This window comes from Callospermophilus lateralis, chromosome 1, assembly GCF_048772815.1.
Source record: "Callospermophilus lateralis isolate mCalLat2 chromosome 1, mCalLat2.hap1, whole genome shotgun sequence".
In the NCBI taxonomy this organism is placed as follows: domain Eukaryota; kingdom Metazoa; phylum Chordata; class Mammalia; order Rodentia; family Sciuridae; genus Callospermophilus; species Callospermophilus lateralis.
This window is the reverse complement of record NC_135305.1, coordinates 46380922-46394899: the sequence shown is the minus strand read 5'-3', so window position 1 is coordinate 46394899 and position 13978 is coordinate 46380922. Positions and strand designations below refer to the sequence as shown.

General features: G+C 38.1%; 1 protein-coding gene across 2 annotated transcripts in view; it reads left to right on the top strand.

The window, feature by feature from the left end:
• The first annotated feature begins 4446 nt into the window (after nucleotides 1–4446).
• The window catches only part of Tspan12 (tetraspanin 12), a 73156-nt gene continuing 63624 nt past the window's right edge, over nucleotides 4447–13978 (top strand). The window contains exons 1-2 of one of the 2 annotated variants that reach the window (XM_076834178.2): nucleotides 4447–4705; nucleotides 5609–5744. In XM_076834178.2, coding sequence (XP_076690293.1) covers nucleotides 5679–5744 — 66 coding nt within the window. In that variant the 5' untranslated portion in view covers nucleotides 4447–4705; nucleotides 5609–5678. Of the gene's footprint in view, nucleotides 4706–4877; nucleotides 5229–5608; nucleotides 5745–13978 lie in introns of those variants that run through there. The other variant, XM_076834189.2, reaches the window with a different exon arrangement.

The window sequence follows — 13978 nt, the reverse complement described above, 5'->3', positions numbered from 1 at the left end:
AAGAACCCCAAGTTTCTAGTGGCTGTATTCTCAGTCTCTATGTCTGATCCGGGGAGTGGCTGTTGCGACCTAGTTCACTAAGTCAACATGCAATCCACTTTCCAGCCCATGCTGTCTGCTGCCACTTTTTTAGGCCACCTTCCCTGAAGTGAGAACTAGTTCATCCCCACATTGGCAGGCTTGAAAGGTTCCTTCCCTCTGTGACCCTGTGCTAAGGTAATAGTGACACATAAAACACCACTAATAGAAAACTCACACCAAAATATGCATAATTCAATTCTCAGCAGGTTTTTTAATGAAAGTACATATATGTTTTCTAAATTAATTCTATTACATCCCAAGTCTTTTTCTCTAGTCAGTTAGAATAATGTTATTGATAAAGCTAAAAATGTATTCAAATATTGGAAATGCTTTTAAGTTATTAAAACTAACCATAGGAGCTCTCCATAGATGTCTTAAGTCTCCTTCATGATATCTCTTCCCTTACTACTGTGAATTGTAGATGGTTCATAGTGCTTTCTAAGAAAGAAAACTGACCAGAGATAGTAGAACTTAATGGCAATTGTTGAATGATGACTGTCAACTTTTTTTTTGTATTAATAAGTTAATTATTCATGCATCCATTCCCTGAAATATGAAATAAAAATTCATCACATTTCTAGCTTTCCATACATGATTGTGACTAACACACACATGTGTACATGAGCATGCACACCCATTCTCCCATGCAAACTAGAAAATTCCACTCAAAGCACCACAACACCAAGCAAATATACTTGTACATATAACAGTAAAACCAGAAATAGCGATTCATCTACTCATTAATGATATGATGCAATTCATATCCTCAGTTATTTTCTCTTGACTTTTCAGATATATGTAATGTATCATCACATGAAATGCAGATTACAGTTCAATATAAATTTCAATAAGACAATGAATAAATTTTAGTGTATTTATGTCCAATATGATTTTGTTTCATGCAATTTATTATTTCTTGTTTCCTTGAAATTTAAATTCCACTAGATATTTAGTATTTTATCTGACAACCCTAAGCTTGCGATATAGTGAAGTCTCCTTAATTCAGTAATGAAAGGATTTTCTCAGATTCTATTGGGTAAACTCTTTCAGAAGTGAAAGGTGAAAGTAAATTTGCCAATCATAGTTTATATGTTTTGAAATCCAGCTTCCTGTACTCAAAAATCAATTTTATATGCCTGGAATATTTTTCTCCTTGGTGCTTGTCAATAAATCTCCAACTGAGATTTGAAATTTTTTTGAAATGCAGATTAACGGGCAAAAGAATCCAACAGACCTGAGTTAAAACTTATCTGTGTGGCCTTGGAGAAATCAACCAAGTCTCAGTTTCTCACCAGGTGGTTATGAGGAATTAACAACTTTCTTTGTGAGAAGCAGCTGTCATGTTAGGCACAGACAGCTTTTTCACAACTTATTAATTCTCTTTCCTGTAAAGATTGTGAAGACTTTGTCCCAGGTATATTTATGAGGTCTTATACTAAGGAGCAACAGGGACTCATTCACATAACCACACACCTATGCTGCTCCTTTGCTCTCCACCCTTGGACAGAATAAGTGGAATAACAGGTATACAAATGAGGTGACTTGTAGAGTGAGGAACTGGTATTACCTTCCTGCACAACTGAATTTTATCCCTGACTCTGGGACTGACACCAGAGAGACTGCTTTTAAATACTTGTTCTATTTTGTTAATATCATTGCCATTATATAAACAGAAAAGAACGGTTTTGTTTTTTCTTGTAAGGCAGGGACTTAGCATGTTCTTCGACATGAGGTATATTAGATGTCACCCACTTAATGAAACACATGTTGCCTTAGGATGAGTACCTGCAACGCAGACAATGAATAGTGTAGACATTTTTTTCCTAATGTGCTCTTCCACATGCAGATTGTTATGCCTCCCACATTGTGAGTTTTCTATCCTCCTTTTGTGGAAAAAAAATTTAAAAAGCAGTTCTTACAGAGACAAATATAGAGCCTGCACATTGATAGCTGAACAAGAGGAGGATTAGGGAGGGAGGGAATGACAGCTGCCCTATAGAACTTGAAGAACTGTCCTATGAGAGAAAGACTTGCTCAGGGCTATGGACTCCAAAGGGAAAATTAGGGTGCAGGGCTACAAGTGAAAGGAAGGCATGGTCAAGTTTAAACCATCAAATCTGCCCCATATTGCAATGCCTCAAACGTGGTGTGGTGATGTCTCTTCTACTGAAATGTTGATTCGCAGACACCGATGACCATTTATCAGGAGTATATGAGGAATAACTACAGCACTGTTTTTCTTCCTAACTTGCAAAGTGGGGATAATAGTCCCAATTTATCAACTCACAGATGAGGGATTTGGTCTAGCTAAACACAAGGAGACTCTTTCTAGTTTTTAGGCCTCTATAAAGCCCTAGTTATTATGGTTCAAACTTTGCTGAAGACTAGAATTATCTTGGGAGCTTTGAAAAATCTATATGTGCAGGTCACACCTGCAGAGATGCTGATTTAAGTGTGTGGTGTAAACTAGAGCATTAGCCTTTTTTTTTTTTTTTCAAAGCTCTTTATGTAATTCTAATACACAGTAATTTTGAGAACCACCCAACTAGTGTACTGGTTGGAGAAACATCATAAGTGCAGTTTGGACTAGAAAATTTTATCATTCTAGGGCAGCTGACCTTTAAAGAAAAGGCACTTGATGGTCTTCTAGAAATAGAAGAGGTTTCTATTCCGAGACTTAGTGCTTACTGGCACTCTTTTTCTGTGTTTCAATGGAAGTCACAGACTTCCCTCAGTGAGGGGATTTTTATCTCTCAGAAGAGTGGATGGCACCAACAGCATTTGGATGGTTCTTTTGTTTCAACAGTCAAAATTTCAATGGGCATACACCTAACTTGCACATCAACTGGTAGAGGATAAAAATGGCTTTCTTTGTTCTTCTCCATGATTCCCAAAGTTGCTTTTTTACCAAGGAGGGAGTTGTCTGATGGATGACTAGACAGACATTTTCCTTTTTGTTTTGTGTGGATGCCTTATACTTCTTTGTGCTCTTTTGGGCTTGCTATCTTACACACTGCTTAGTAATTTGTTTACCAAGAATGTTCCTAGCTTAACCGTGGTCTCAATTTTAGTTCTATCCAAATAAGACCATGTCTCATTGTCACTCTGGTCATGCAGTAACTGACTCTAGACAGGTGATGATGGACAGAACTACAATATCCTTTTTTCCTGAAAGAAAATTTAAAGAGGACTCCAGTTATTAGGTTTTCCCATAGATGTTGCTTGTATATCAGATCATATTTGTTGGTAAAGTTTTATTTGCCACATAATGTGCACAAAACAATCAGAAATGCATACTGGTTATTTGTTTTTCATATTTTAGTAATGGGGACTGAAGTCACAGACATTTTACCCCTGAGCTACATCCCAAATCTTCTTCTTTTTTTTTTTTTAATTTTTATTTTGAGACAGGGTCTCACTAAGTTGCTTAGGGCTCAAAAAGTTGCTAAAACTGGTCTCAAATTTGAGATTCTCCTGCCTCAGCCTTCTGGAATTATAGGCAGATACCACCATGTCAGGCAGAAATGCACACTATTGTGAGACTAAAACCATCAATTTTTTAAATTATGGAAAATATGATCCAGTCATTTTAACTTTAAGTGTGAAATTTCTTACTTTTAAAAGGGAAGATGTTTAGAAGGATAATCTCCTTTTGCTGTTTTGATACTTCATAAATTTCCAGTTTAAAAAAATGCAGTTTGCCAAAAACCCGTTATTATGCATACATTTCAAAATAAATTCAGTTAAAACTCCAAACAAACAAACATCAACAAAAACCCTAACCAGTAGAAATATTGGAAACTGAATTATTTGCAAAAGAGTTGGAAAATGTTCTTTCTAGATGTTAGACTGGACAGAATTACTCTGATATTTATGTTTAGGTCAATGGGGGAAGAACTCCTTTTTAAAAAAATCAAGGAGTACAACAAATCAATAAGAGGGATCATAGGGCACCATGTTAATGACAAATCACAGGAGGTGGCTCCATAAAGGTTGTAAAAACTAGTTTCTCATTGCAGGAATTGGGTTGGGCCACCCCTTTGCCCCCCTTCTCAAACACAAATATTTTCATATAATAAAAGCCTGCTTCCCTATACTTATAACCCAGCCTCCAGTCCTCCTACACCACCATTTTAAGGGGTATACCCCGCGGACTTCTCCAAAGTTTGTAGATTTTATCTCTTTCTGCACCGCGTTGAGTAGAGGTGACGGGTCCCTGTGGGGGATCGCTCCGGGTGAGAGGGACAAGAAACACCCACTAGGACCCAACCCAGGCAGCCAGCGGCCGAGCATGCGCTGAGAGTTTGTGCAGCTGGCCCTGGCCGCCACTGCTGCCTTGTCCGGACTTGGCGAGGACTTGGGAGGGACAGCGGCGCTGGGAGGTGGCTTAGCAGAGACTTTCCAGCAACTGCTGCCCAGGACTCTTTTTTTTTTTTTTTTTTTTTTCCTTTTTCCCAGGAGGCGGCGACGGCGGCGGGGGGAGAGGAAGAGAAGGAAGCGTCTGCAGCTTGAGTCAATGCAGCCCTTCGGCTCTCCGGGAAGAGCGTTCCAACCCCGATGAGTCCTCTCCGCGCGTCCCCAACTATCCCCGGGAGGGAGTGGGGCACGGAGCCCAGCGCCGACGGTGAGTGGCCGCACGTCTCTCGTCTTTCCTGCCCGCTGTCCCACCAGCCTGCTGGCGGCTGCCCTCGCGCTGTGTGCTAAACTACTTAAAGGCTGGTTTTGCAGCACCGCGACGCCGGCGCTTCCCCCCGCGCCCTGCCGGGGGCGCGCGGACGCGGTGGCGGGGCCGGTGACCGCGCTGGCTTTGTGCTCTGCGGGCGACTGGGAGCGCCGGGTCGCGGCCGCGTCCGGGGTCGGGGGAGGGGGTATGAATGACTATCCGGCGTCTGCACAGCTGCACCGACCCTAATTCCCCGACGCCTCCTCCTCGCCCCCAGCCCCAGGCTAATCCATCATTCTGGGACGGAAAACATCATTTCTCACGTTCTCCCAGAGAAACTCTAGTCGCCGAACGGAATCCCAGCTCTGCGCTGCCCTTCGGGACCCGAGAGGGAGTGCGGAGTTGGGGTCGTCCAGGATCTGTCCTAAGGAGAGGGGCACTCGCGCCATCGGACTCGCGGGTGGCGCCTGTGACGTCTCCGGGGGTGGGTAGTATAGTTTCTAACCTTCGGGACAGTGCCGAGCTGAGCTGTCCCCAAGGAGAGGCGTGGGTTGAGGGAGGTTTTGAAGGGCGTCTTATCAGAATGCAGAGGGCCCCGCCGCGTGTCCCCAGAGAACCAGAGTTGACTGTGCACCTTCATTCATCCTGAGAGTCAGTGTTTCTCTTCCCAGCAGGTGTTATCTGACGCCAGTGTGGAACTTTGGGGAGTTTAGTTCCCACTAAGACTTAAGCAAATGATGTTTGATGAAGATGAGCTAGGCTTAGGGACCCTCAGGACCCTGCGGAGGGCGGGCGGAGGACGAATGGGCTGACGGTGGGGAACGCAGTATCCAGAAGTCCTCTGTTGTCCTCCGCCCCCTGCAGACCGCTGCTACTTTGCCTGTGGGAGTAGAATGTGGTGAAAGGATGGGGCTTCTCCCTCCTGAGGCTCACAATGGCCAGAGAAGATTCGGTGAAGTGCTTGCGCTGCTTGCTGTACGCCCTCAATTTGCTCTTTTGGGTAAGTCAAATAGTTCCATTGCTCCAACAGGTGGGGACGGCTGGACCGGGTTTTCTGCAGCCACCAGATAATACGCCAAAGGGCATGGTTCAGCATTAATTAATTACATGGCATCGCACCCTCTATTTTTCAGAGAAGTAAAATTTGACCTTCTTAAAATGTCTTTGATCTAGCTCAAGTTCCATTTGTAATTAGAAAAAAGAAATCCAGTCTTGGAAACTAGTGTCAGTGGAATTAGACATGAAGTTAATCTAGGGATATAAATAAATGCACGTGCTTGTACTGTTAGATAAGAAAATTATGACACACTTCTTGGGCAACTGCTTGTTTGCAGGAATTTTAGATAACTGCAAGCCATAAATTTTTTCTTTACGTCATTCTAGCCTATAAAAATTGGTTGGGGCAAGCAGTCCTAGTGTTTTTGTAGGAATTCTACCTTGGTATGCTATCAAAAAGACTGGGTAGATTTTTCTAGGGGATTCCATAGAGTCTGAAAGGTGGTTTTCATGTAACTATTTCTAAATTGGCAAAGTTTAAGGAATTTTGTGTATGCTTTTGGAAAATCCCATAACCATTTAAGGAAATAAAATACATAAAATTTAACAAGCTCATGGAAATCTTTATGCCCAATGAGTGAATGACTTTTTATGCTTTATAACCATCCATTAATTTTCATAAAGTGCTATTAATAATCACATTATTTATAAAGTTTAGGAAAATATGAAAATTCAAGCTTAGAATGTTCCTTCAGGTCATGCTCAAGCAGGCATTTTTTTCCTTTTCATCGTGTGTGTGTGTGTGTGTGTGTGTGTGTGATATCAATGATTTATATTCAAAATTTCCTATTAGAAGTTTTAAAGTACATTTACTTATTTGTTTGGCTGGCTGGCATTGACCAGCCTTTTTTTTTTTTTTAGAGGTTTGTTATACAAGGTCTCTAGAGAATGACATTTTTGGTTAAACTGGTCCTTATGGATTGGCATAATTTTAAGGTGACAAATTGAGTTTTCCTTTAGTGAATAATCCGAAAGGTATTTAAATAGTATGTTTTTTCTCAATGTGAATATTAAAACATATATTAGTTAATTTTACCATTGGAAATGTAAATCACTATGATTTTGTTGTAATTTTTAATTCTAAAAAGGTACATTTTTAAGTGGATCATTAAATCACCTGCTAAACTAAAAGGGTTAAAATTTTTGAAGTATTTCTTCTAAAATATGTAATTATTACGCCTATCTACCAGCTTCTAACTTGTCTGCATTATGCTTTTTAATTATAGAGTCATCACATCCTATCACTAAATGGAACTTTAAAGATGGCCTGGCTGAACTTCCTTTCTTTGTGAGCAAGGAAATTAAGAGCAAGTTAAATGACTTGCCAAAGGTCAAATATTCTAATGATATTGATGCCGGGAACAGAAGTTGGGTTTCTTGCACCTATAACATGTAGCCTTACTCAGTTTTGAACTTTGACATTACTGAGATTGTTTTGCTGCTATTCAATAACAAAATAAGGTTTGGGGAAATCTGTTTATCTTGTACAGAGGAGGAAAAACTCAAATCATTTGACAAAAGTATTGCTCTTCAGACAAATGAAATTTGTTTTAAAAACATCTGTTCCTTAAGCTTCTTCAGGCATCTTGGTTGCTTCCAGAGGATGTCAAATGCTATTTCTTTATTGTTACCTTGTCTTTTAATTTCCTAACTTTGTGTGTGTGCATTCTGATTTGTTAATTTGTTTGGATCACTTTTCTCTTTCTTCATCCCTTCTCTTCTCCTAGTATCTTCTCCATTCCAGCAAATGAATCCCTATATTTCAGATGAGATTAAGCATCCTCAGCGTGGGGTGGCTATAGACAAATCTCTGCATTCCAATTTGTTTCATACAAAGAGAGATTGACGCATACCTGTCTGCATATCCATCCTCATTCATGTACATTCATGATTTTTCCTCTTGTAAAATTATTTTTTCGATTGATTTAGTGTCATAGGAGTGGGATTCTTATGTCAAAGGTATATAATAATAATAGCAACAAAAACAAAACAAGATAAATAGCTAACATATATAACAAACAAAATATAGCTAACATAAAAAATCTTACATACTTTTATTATGTTTATAAGGAATATTTAGCATCTAATCTATTTAAAATACATGTAATAATCCATATTTTTTGAAACTGTTGTGAGGGTTAGAGCTAACATATGTAAAGCACTTAGAACAGTGGCACATAGGTGCTGTCTACATGATAGCAGTAGGCACAGTTGTAATTATTACAGTATTGATGATGCTCAAGTAGATTCCAGGAATGGATTACTACTATCTTTTTGGTACTAATAATTGTATTTGTTATTATTATGATTAATATTTCTGCTACTTCTACCACTACTACAATTTCTTTGATCTAGCAACCTTATCCTGGGAATCTATACCTTAGGAGTAAAAACATCAGTATACATTAGTATATGTACAAAACTTTTTTCCCCCCTTGGCAAGAGATGGGAGTATGGGGATTGAACTCAGTGGCACTCAACCACTGAGCAACAGATCCTCACTGAGCCACATCCTCTGCCCTTTTTTGTATTTTATTTTATTTTTTATTTTAATTTTTGCATTATAATCCTTATTACACATATAGAGCACTATTTTTCGTATCTCTGTACATACAGTATGTTCACACCAACTTATGCCATTATACATGTACTCTTTTTATTTTTTTGCATTACAATAGAATCTTGCTGAGTTGCTCAGTGCCTGCCTTGTTGTTCCTGAGGCTGGCTTTGAACTCACAAACCTCCTGCCTCAGCCTCCTGAGCTGCTGGGATTATAGGAGTGTGCCACTGCACCCTGTGTATTTTGCTATCTTATCAATGTAATAATTTTTAATTTTTGACAATTTGAAAAGTTTAAAGTGTTGTCTCATTATTACTTTATTTTGTACCTCTTCCGCTAACAGTTTGCATGAGCATCATTTTATATAGGCATACTCTTTGTGTATATGATTTCATTTCATTTTCATTAACCATTTTATATTATTTAGTTTTGATGTTTGCTTATTTCTGGTTTTATGTTATCTGCTGCTATGTAGTACTCAAAATAGTTAACCAAATTTTTATTCCTTTTAATATAATTTTTCCATAGATCTGTACATGTCCTTTTATATATCCTTTTATATTCCTTTTCTGTTTCTCTTTTCTTTTTTTAGCATCTGCATTTTTTTTGTATTGGTTAATATTTCTTCTTCTGCCAGGCACAGTGGCACAGGCCTGTAATCCCAACAGCTGAGGCTGAGGCAGGAGGATCATAAGTTCAAAGCCAGCTTCAGCAACTTAGTGAGACCCTACAAAACTTAGCAAGATCCTGTCTCAAATTTAAAAAAAAAAAAAGGTCTGGAGATGTGGTTTAGTGGCTCAGTGATTTAGTGCCCCAGTGTTCAATATCTGGTACAAAAAAAATTTAAAAAATAAGATTTCTTCCAGATGAGGTGGTACACACCTATAATCTCAGCAGCTCAGAAGGCTGAGGCAGGAAAATCACAAGTTCAAAGCCAGCATCAGTAAAAGTGAGGTGCTAAGCAACTCAGTGAGACTCTGTCTCTAAATAAATTACAAAATAGGGCTGGGCATGTGACTCAGGGGTCAAATTCCCCTGAGTTCAATCCCTGGTACCCCCTCCTCCCCAACAAAAAACAGATTTCTTTTTCCAACTTTGAGCTTATATTATCCATTTAAAAAATCTGTTGAGATTTTAAAATGGATAATTTAAATAAGAGAATTAGAATTGAATGAAATATACATTATAACTTTGGAAAAACTGGCATTAATCTTTCAGTGCTAAAGCAATGTTTTGAGATCTCATGGTATATTACCAAGTAGGAAGCAATTTTCATCTTTGTGCTGGGCACATTCCTGAGCATCCTTATATTACTCTCTTATTTAATTTTTATAGTAGCCATGTAAAATAGTTTTTTTTTTCCCTTATTCCTTTTTTTTTTTTTTTTTTTTAAGGTAAAGAAACTGGTATTCAGAGAAGTTCCATAACTTGCTAGTAAGTGGAAGAACAGAAATTCAAAGTTCAGCTTTGTTTTCATCCAAGTGTAGTAGAAGTTACATTGCTGGGAACAGTGGCAAATTTATTTGCAGTGAAGAAGCCAAGTAAACATTCTCAGTAGGAAGGGATTAGCTGTCCACCTGCTCATTCCAAGTCCTCTGGAGCAGGACTTCTTAGTCCTCAGTGTGCATGAGAATCACCTACGCATCCTGTTAAAAATGCACTTTTGGATTTAATGTGTTGCAGTCTTTCCTGAGTGTCAGCATTTTTAACAATCTTTGCTGCTGCTGGTGGGATCCACCCTCTGGGGAGCAATGTTTTAAGTTCTCATTGAAATTACAAGTAGAAAAGCTAGTGTGGCCTCTGAACCCCACTTCTTAAACCAGTTTTCACATCCTGACTATGGCAGTGTAGTGGGAGAGAAACAGACACTCACTGTCTTCCCACTGGGTTGTAAAATTGATAAACTTGCCCTCATTACCTAGGGGGTCAAGAGCTGCAGAACATTTTAAATAGACTTATCCTTCTGTTTCTTCTATATTGGCATCCATTCACCTTTTCTATTCCACTGGGTGTTTAGGGAAGACAAGAATGAATGTTAATCAGGAAAACATGGAGAACACTTGCAATTTTCTTTTGTTGTTCTGGGAGTTGAAAATCAAATTATAAATCTTTTAAGTATAAAAATACATCTTGATTGTTTAACTTCTTGAAGTGTGAGATGCAGATATGCGTAAGTGAGAGCAACCCATAGTGTATTCAAGATAACAAGTGCTCTGCATTTTCTTTATTGCTATGGATTCGTTGCCTTGATTTGCCATCTGCTGAATGTCTTTTCTACATAATGATGAAACATGAGCCTGGTATAATTGTACTGGGGCAACAGACAGATGCTGGGCCCTCTACTTTGTCATGAGTGTTGTGGGTTTATAATGCAAAGGGACACATGGAGATGATGCATGTAGGGTATATCCTGGGAGCTCCTTAGAGACTATGATTCACATTGTATCCATGATGTAGCCTATCTTTACTTGAAATTTATCACATTTTTACTATATAAATGGCATATTAAAGAAATGACACTTTCCTCTATTTTAAAGACGACTTTATGATATGAGTGTTTTCCATTCTTAGATGATAATTATTTTTTGCTATTAGAAATCGGGATAAATATGATTCTCTCTGAAAATTTCTGAAATTGGGGAACACTTAACATTCATCAAATATGTGTGTTTATAATTTTATAGAAGTATGATGTCCTGCCTGTAGCATTTAATTCCTACTTCTCACCATCTTAGAAGAAGAGCCATTGTTTTGTTAGTATCATTATGAGTGATAGTTGCAATGCAGTGAAACTACCATGATTAAATATGAAAAGAAACTCATAAAAGAAAGCCTAAAAAAGATGGACAGTTGGGACTTGTGAGGTAGATGAAACTACAGAAGGCTCAGGCATTCTGGTCTTTTTCCTCTGGCCATGTGTAATGAACCGTAGGATTTTGTTCCATGCAACCCCTAAAGAGTTGGATTCTTGGAAAGTGGAAGTTTGCATTCAAAGGACATTTATGTATTCATATTAAAATATGGCTTTTAAAGCCAGGCGCAGTGGCCCATGTTTGACATCCCAGCTGCTTGGGAGGCTGACACAGGAGGATTGAGAGTTCAAAGCCAGCCTCAGTAACTTAGAGAGGCCCTAAGCAACTCAACAAGACCCTGTCGCTAAATAAAATATAAAAAATGTGCTGGGGATGTTGTTCAGTGGTTAAGCTTTAGGTTAAGCATAAGTTGTACATGGGTTCAATCCTTGGTACAAAACACACACACACACACACACACACACACACACAAAAAACCAAAAAAAAAAAAACCTGCTTTTTGAATTGATAACCCCGACTTTATACTATGACTGGCATTCAAGTTTCTTTCTTTTTTTCTTTTTACTCTTTCTTAAGATTGGTGGAGTACTCTCCAATAAATATTTTTCATCTTGTAAATAAACTTTAATCATGAAAAATCCCTTTAGTCTAAGTGCAAACCTGACTTTTTAAGTTTTTTTTTTTTTAAAAATACTTTATGACTAGCTGAGTGAAGATTTGAGCCACTGCATGCTTCTTAGGAAATGCATTTCAAGGACAGGTATATGGTAGGTTCTTTGGAGTCTGCTGTGCTACTGTTGACTGGAGCAATGGGCCTCTCACTCATCTGAATCCACTTGGATGCTCCTGAGCTGGATGGAGTGGAGCTCACTGAAGTTGGCTTCACAGAAACTGTTGTGTAAAGTGAGATATTTGATCTTATTTTATCTGCAGTGCTTATATGGTGACCAAAGTCATGGAAATCTGGATGATTTTGAGAGTAGAGTGGATATCTACTCATATGCCAGAACTCCAGAGGCTTAAAGTAAGTCTCTCTCAATCACAACAGGAAGGAGAGTCACCCTATGTAACTGTAATGATCTGTAAGAACTATCATGCAGAACTCCAGGGTGCTATCGATTTAGTCAGCTCTAATTAATAGGTGTTCATGCTTAAATGATACTCACAGGTAATCTCTGGACCTCATTTCAACCATCATTAGTGTTGTCTAATCTTTCACAGCATTTTTAAACAATGTTATCTGTTTGCTCTCTTTTCTTCTCCATTTCCTGCTAGAAGGGAATCTGGTAAGCAGAGCTGACACAAAGCGGAGAGGGGAGAAGGCGTGAGAGCTTGACCCACACTTGTTACTGGTGGCACTTAGGTTGTGCTGCAGCCTCCAAACAATCCGGATTTTATTATACATTTACATTTCAATAAATAACAGCTTAAATCATATTTTAAGAAGGAAAGCTCCTACTCTAATTACTTAAAATATGTATGTATATATATATATATATATATATTTTTTTTTTTTTTGATGGTGTTTGGGATTAAACTAGTGACCTTGCAAGTGCTAGGCAGCACTCTCCACCTCATTTACATCCCCAGCCCTTTTATTTTTTATTCTGAGACAGTCTGGCCTGGAACTTGTGATTCTTCCGTCTAGTTGGGTTTATAGGCATATGATACTGCACCTGGCATATTCCTATTCCAGTATTTGCAGTTTCATGTTTCAAGATGAGCAACTAGAGGTCCTGAAAGTTTGAATTCTTTGTCCAAGTTCTCTTTGTAGAGAGAGTGTAACTAAGATGCAGATCTCTGACATTCTACATCTTGCTAATAGATCTGATACAAAAATAAAGTTCAGGGGGGTGACTTTAGACATCTTTCATCCTTGAAGAGAAACCATTTGTGTCACTGTCATCTTACATGAGACTATATAAGATACAAATAGAAAACTGAAGGTTTTAAAAGTGTTTTTGACTGTGACCTGCCATTTTATGGAAACTATAGTTATACATTTTCTGATAACTTCCAGAGAATGCAGATACACATACAGTTCTGATTTAGAAAACAACTTGATTCGTAACTTGTTTTTACAAGTGAAACCAGAGTGTCCCAAACATAAGCAAATTTAACGTTTCTAAATATTTGTTAAGAGCATTTTCTAAGCAGTTTTGCAAGGCAGAATGTGGCAAATGTTCTGCTAAGTAATACACTAAATATATTTCTACAAAGTAATACTTGTGTTATTTTCTAAACATTTTCTTGAGCTTCAAATAGTGTGTTGCAGTAGTTGAGACTATGTAAGGAATTATAAGCCTGGTTACATTGCTTAGTTATAACTATAGTGTTCCTAACAATTTAGTCATCAAGAATGGTTTGATTTGATCAGTACACAATTGAATACCATGATATACTCCATAATTATATATAATTATTATGTGTTAATTAAAAAGAGAAAATATCAATTTTAAAAGGGGAGAGTGCTAATTTGGTTAATGAGCAGAAATATCATCATCGGTAAAGAATCTGGATTGCTTACATAAGTTGTGCTTCTAGATTTAGTAATATCAGGATTAGTTATTGAGGTGACTATCTTACTTATTTAGTTTGTTGCTATAGGCATGCACTATTTTGGTTGCTGTTATCAATTTCTCAACCCAAGTGAGTAAAATCACTCTATGAGCATGAAACTGTTTTCAGATATTTAATGTGGCTGGAATTAACATCTAAAGAAAAAAAAAAAAAGCCATTGACTTTGTCCTTCACTGTGGGGTAAGGTTTTGCATTGATATTATTTATTTTGACTAATGTTCTATG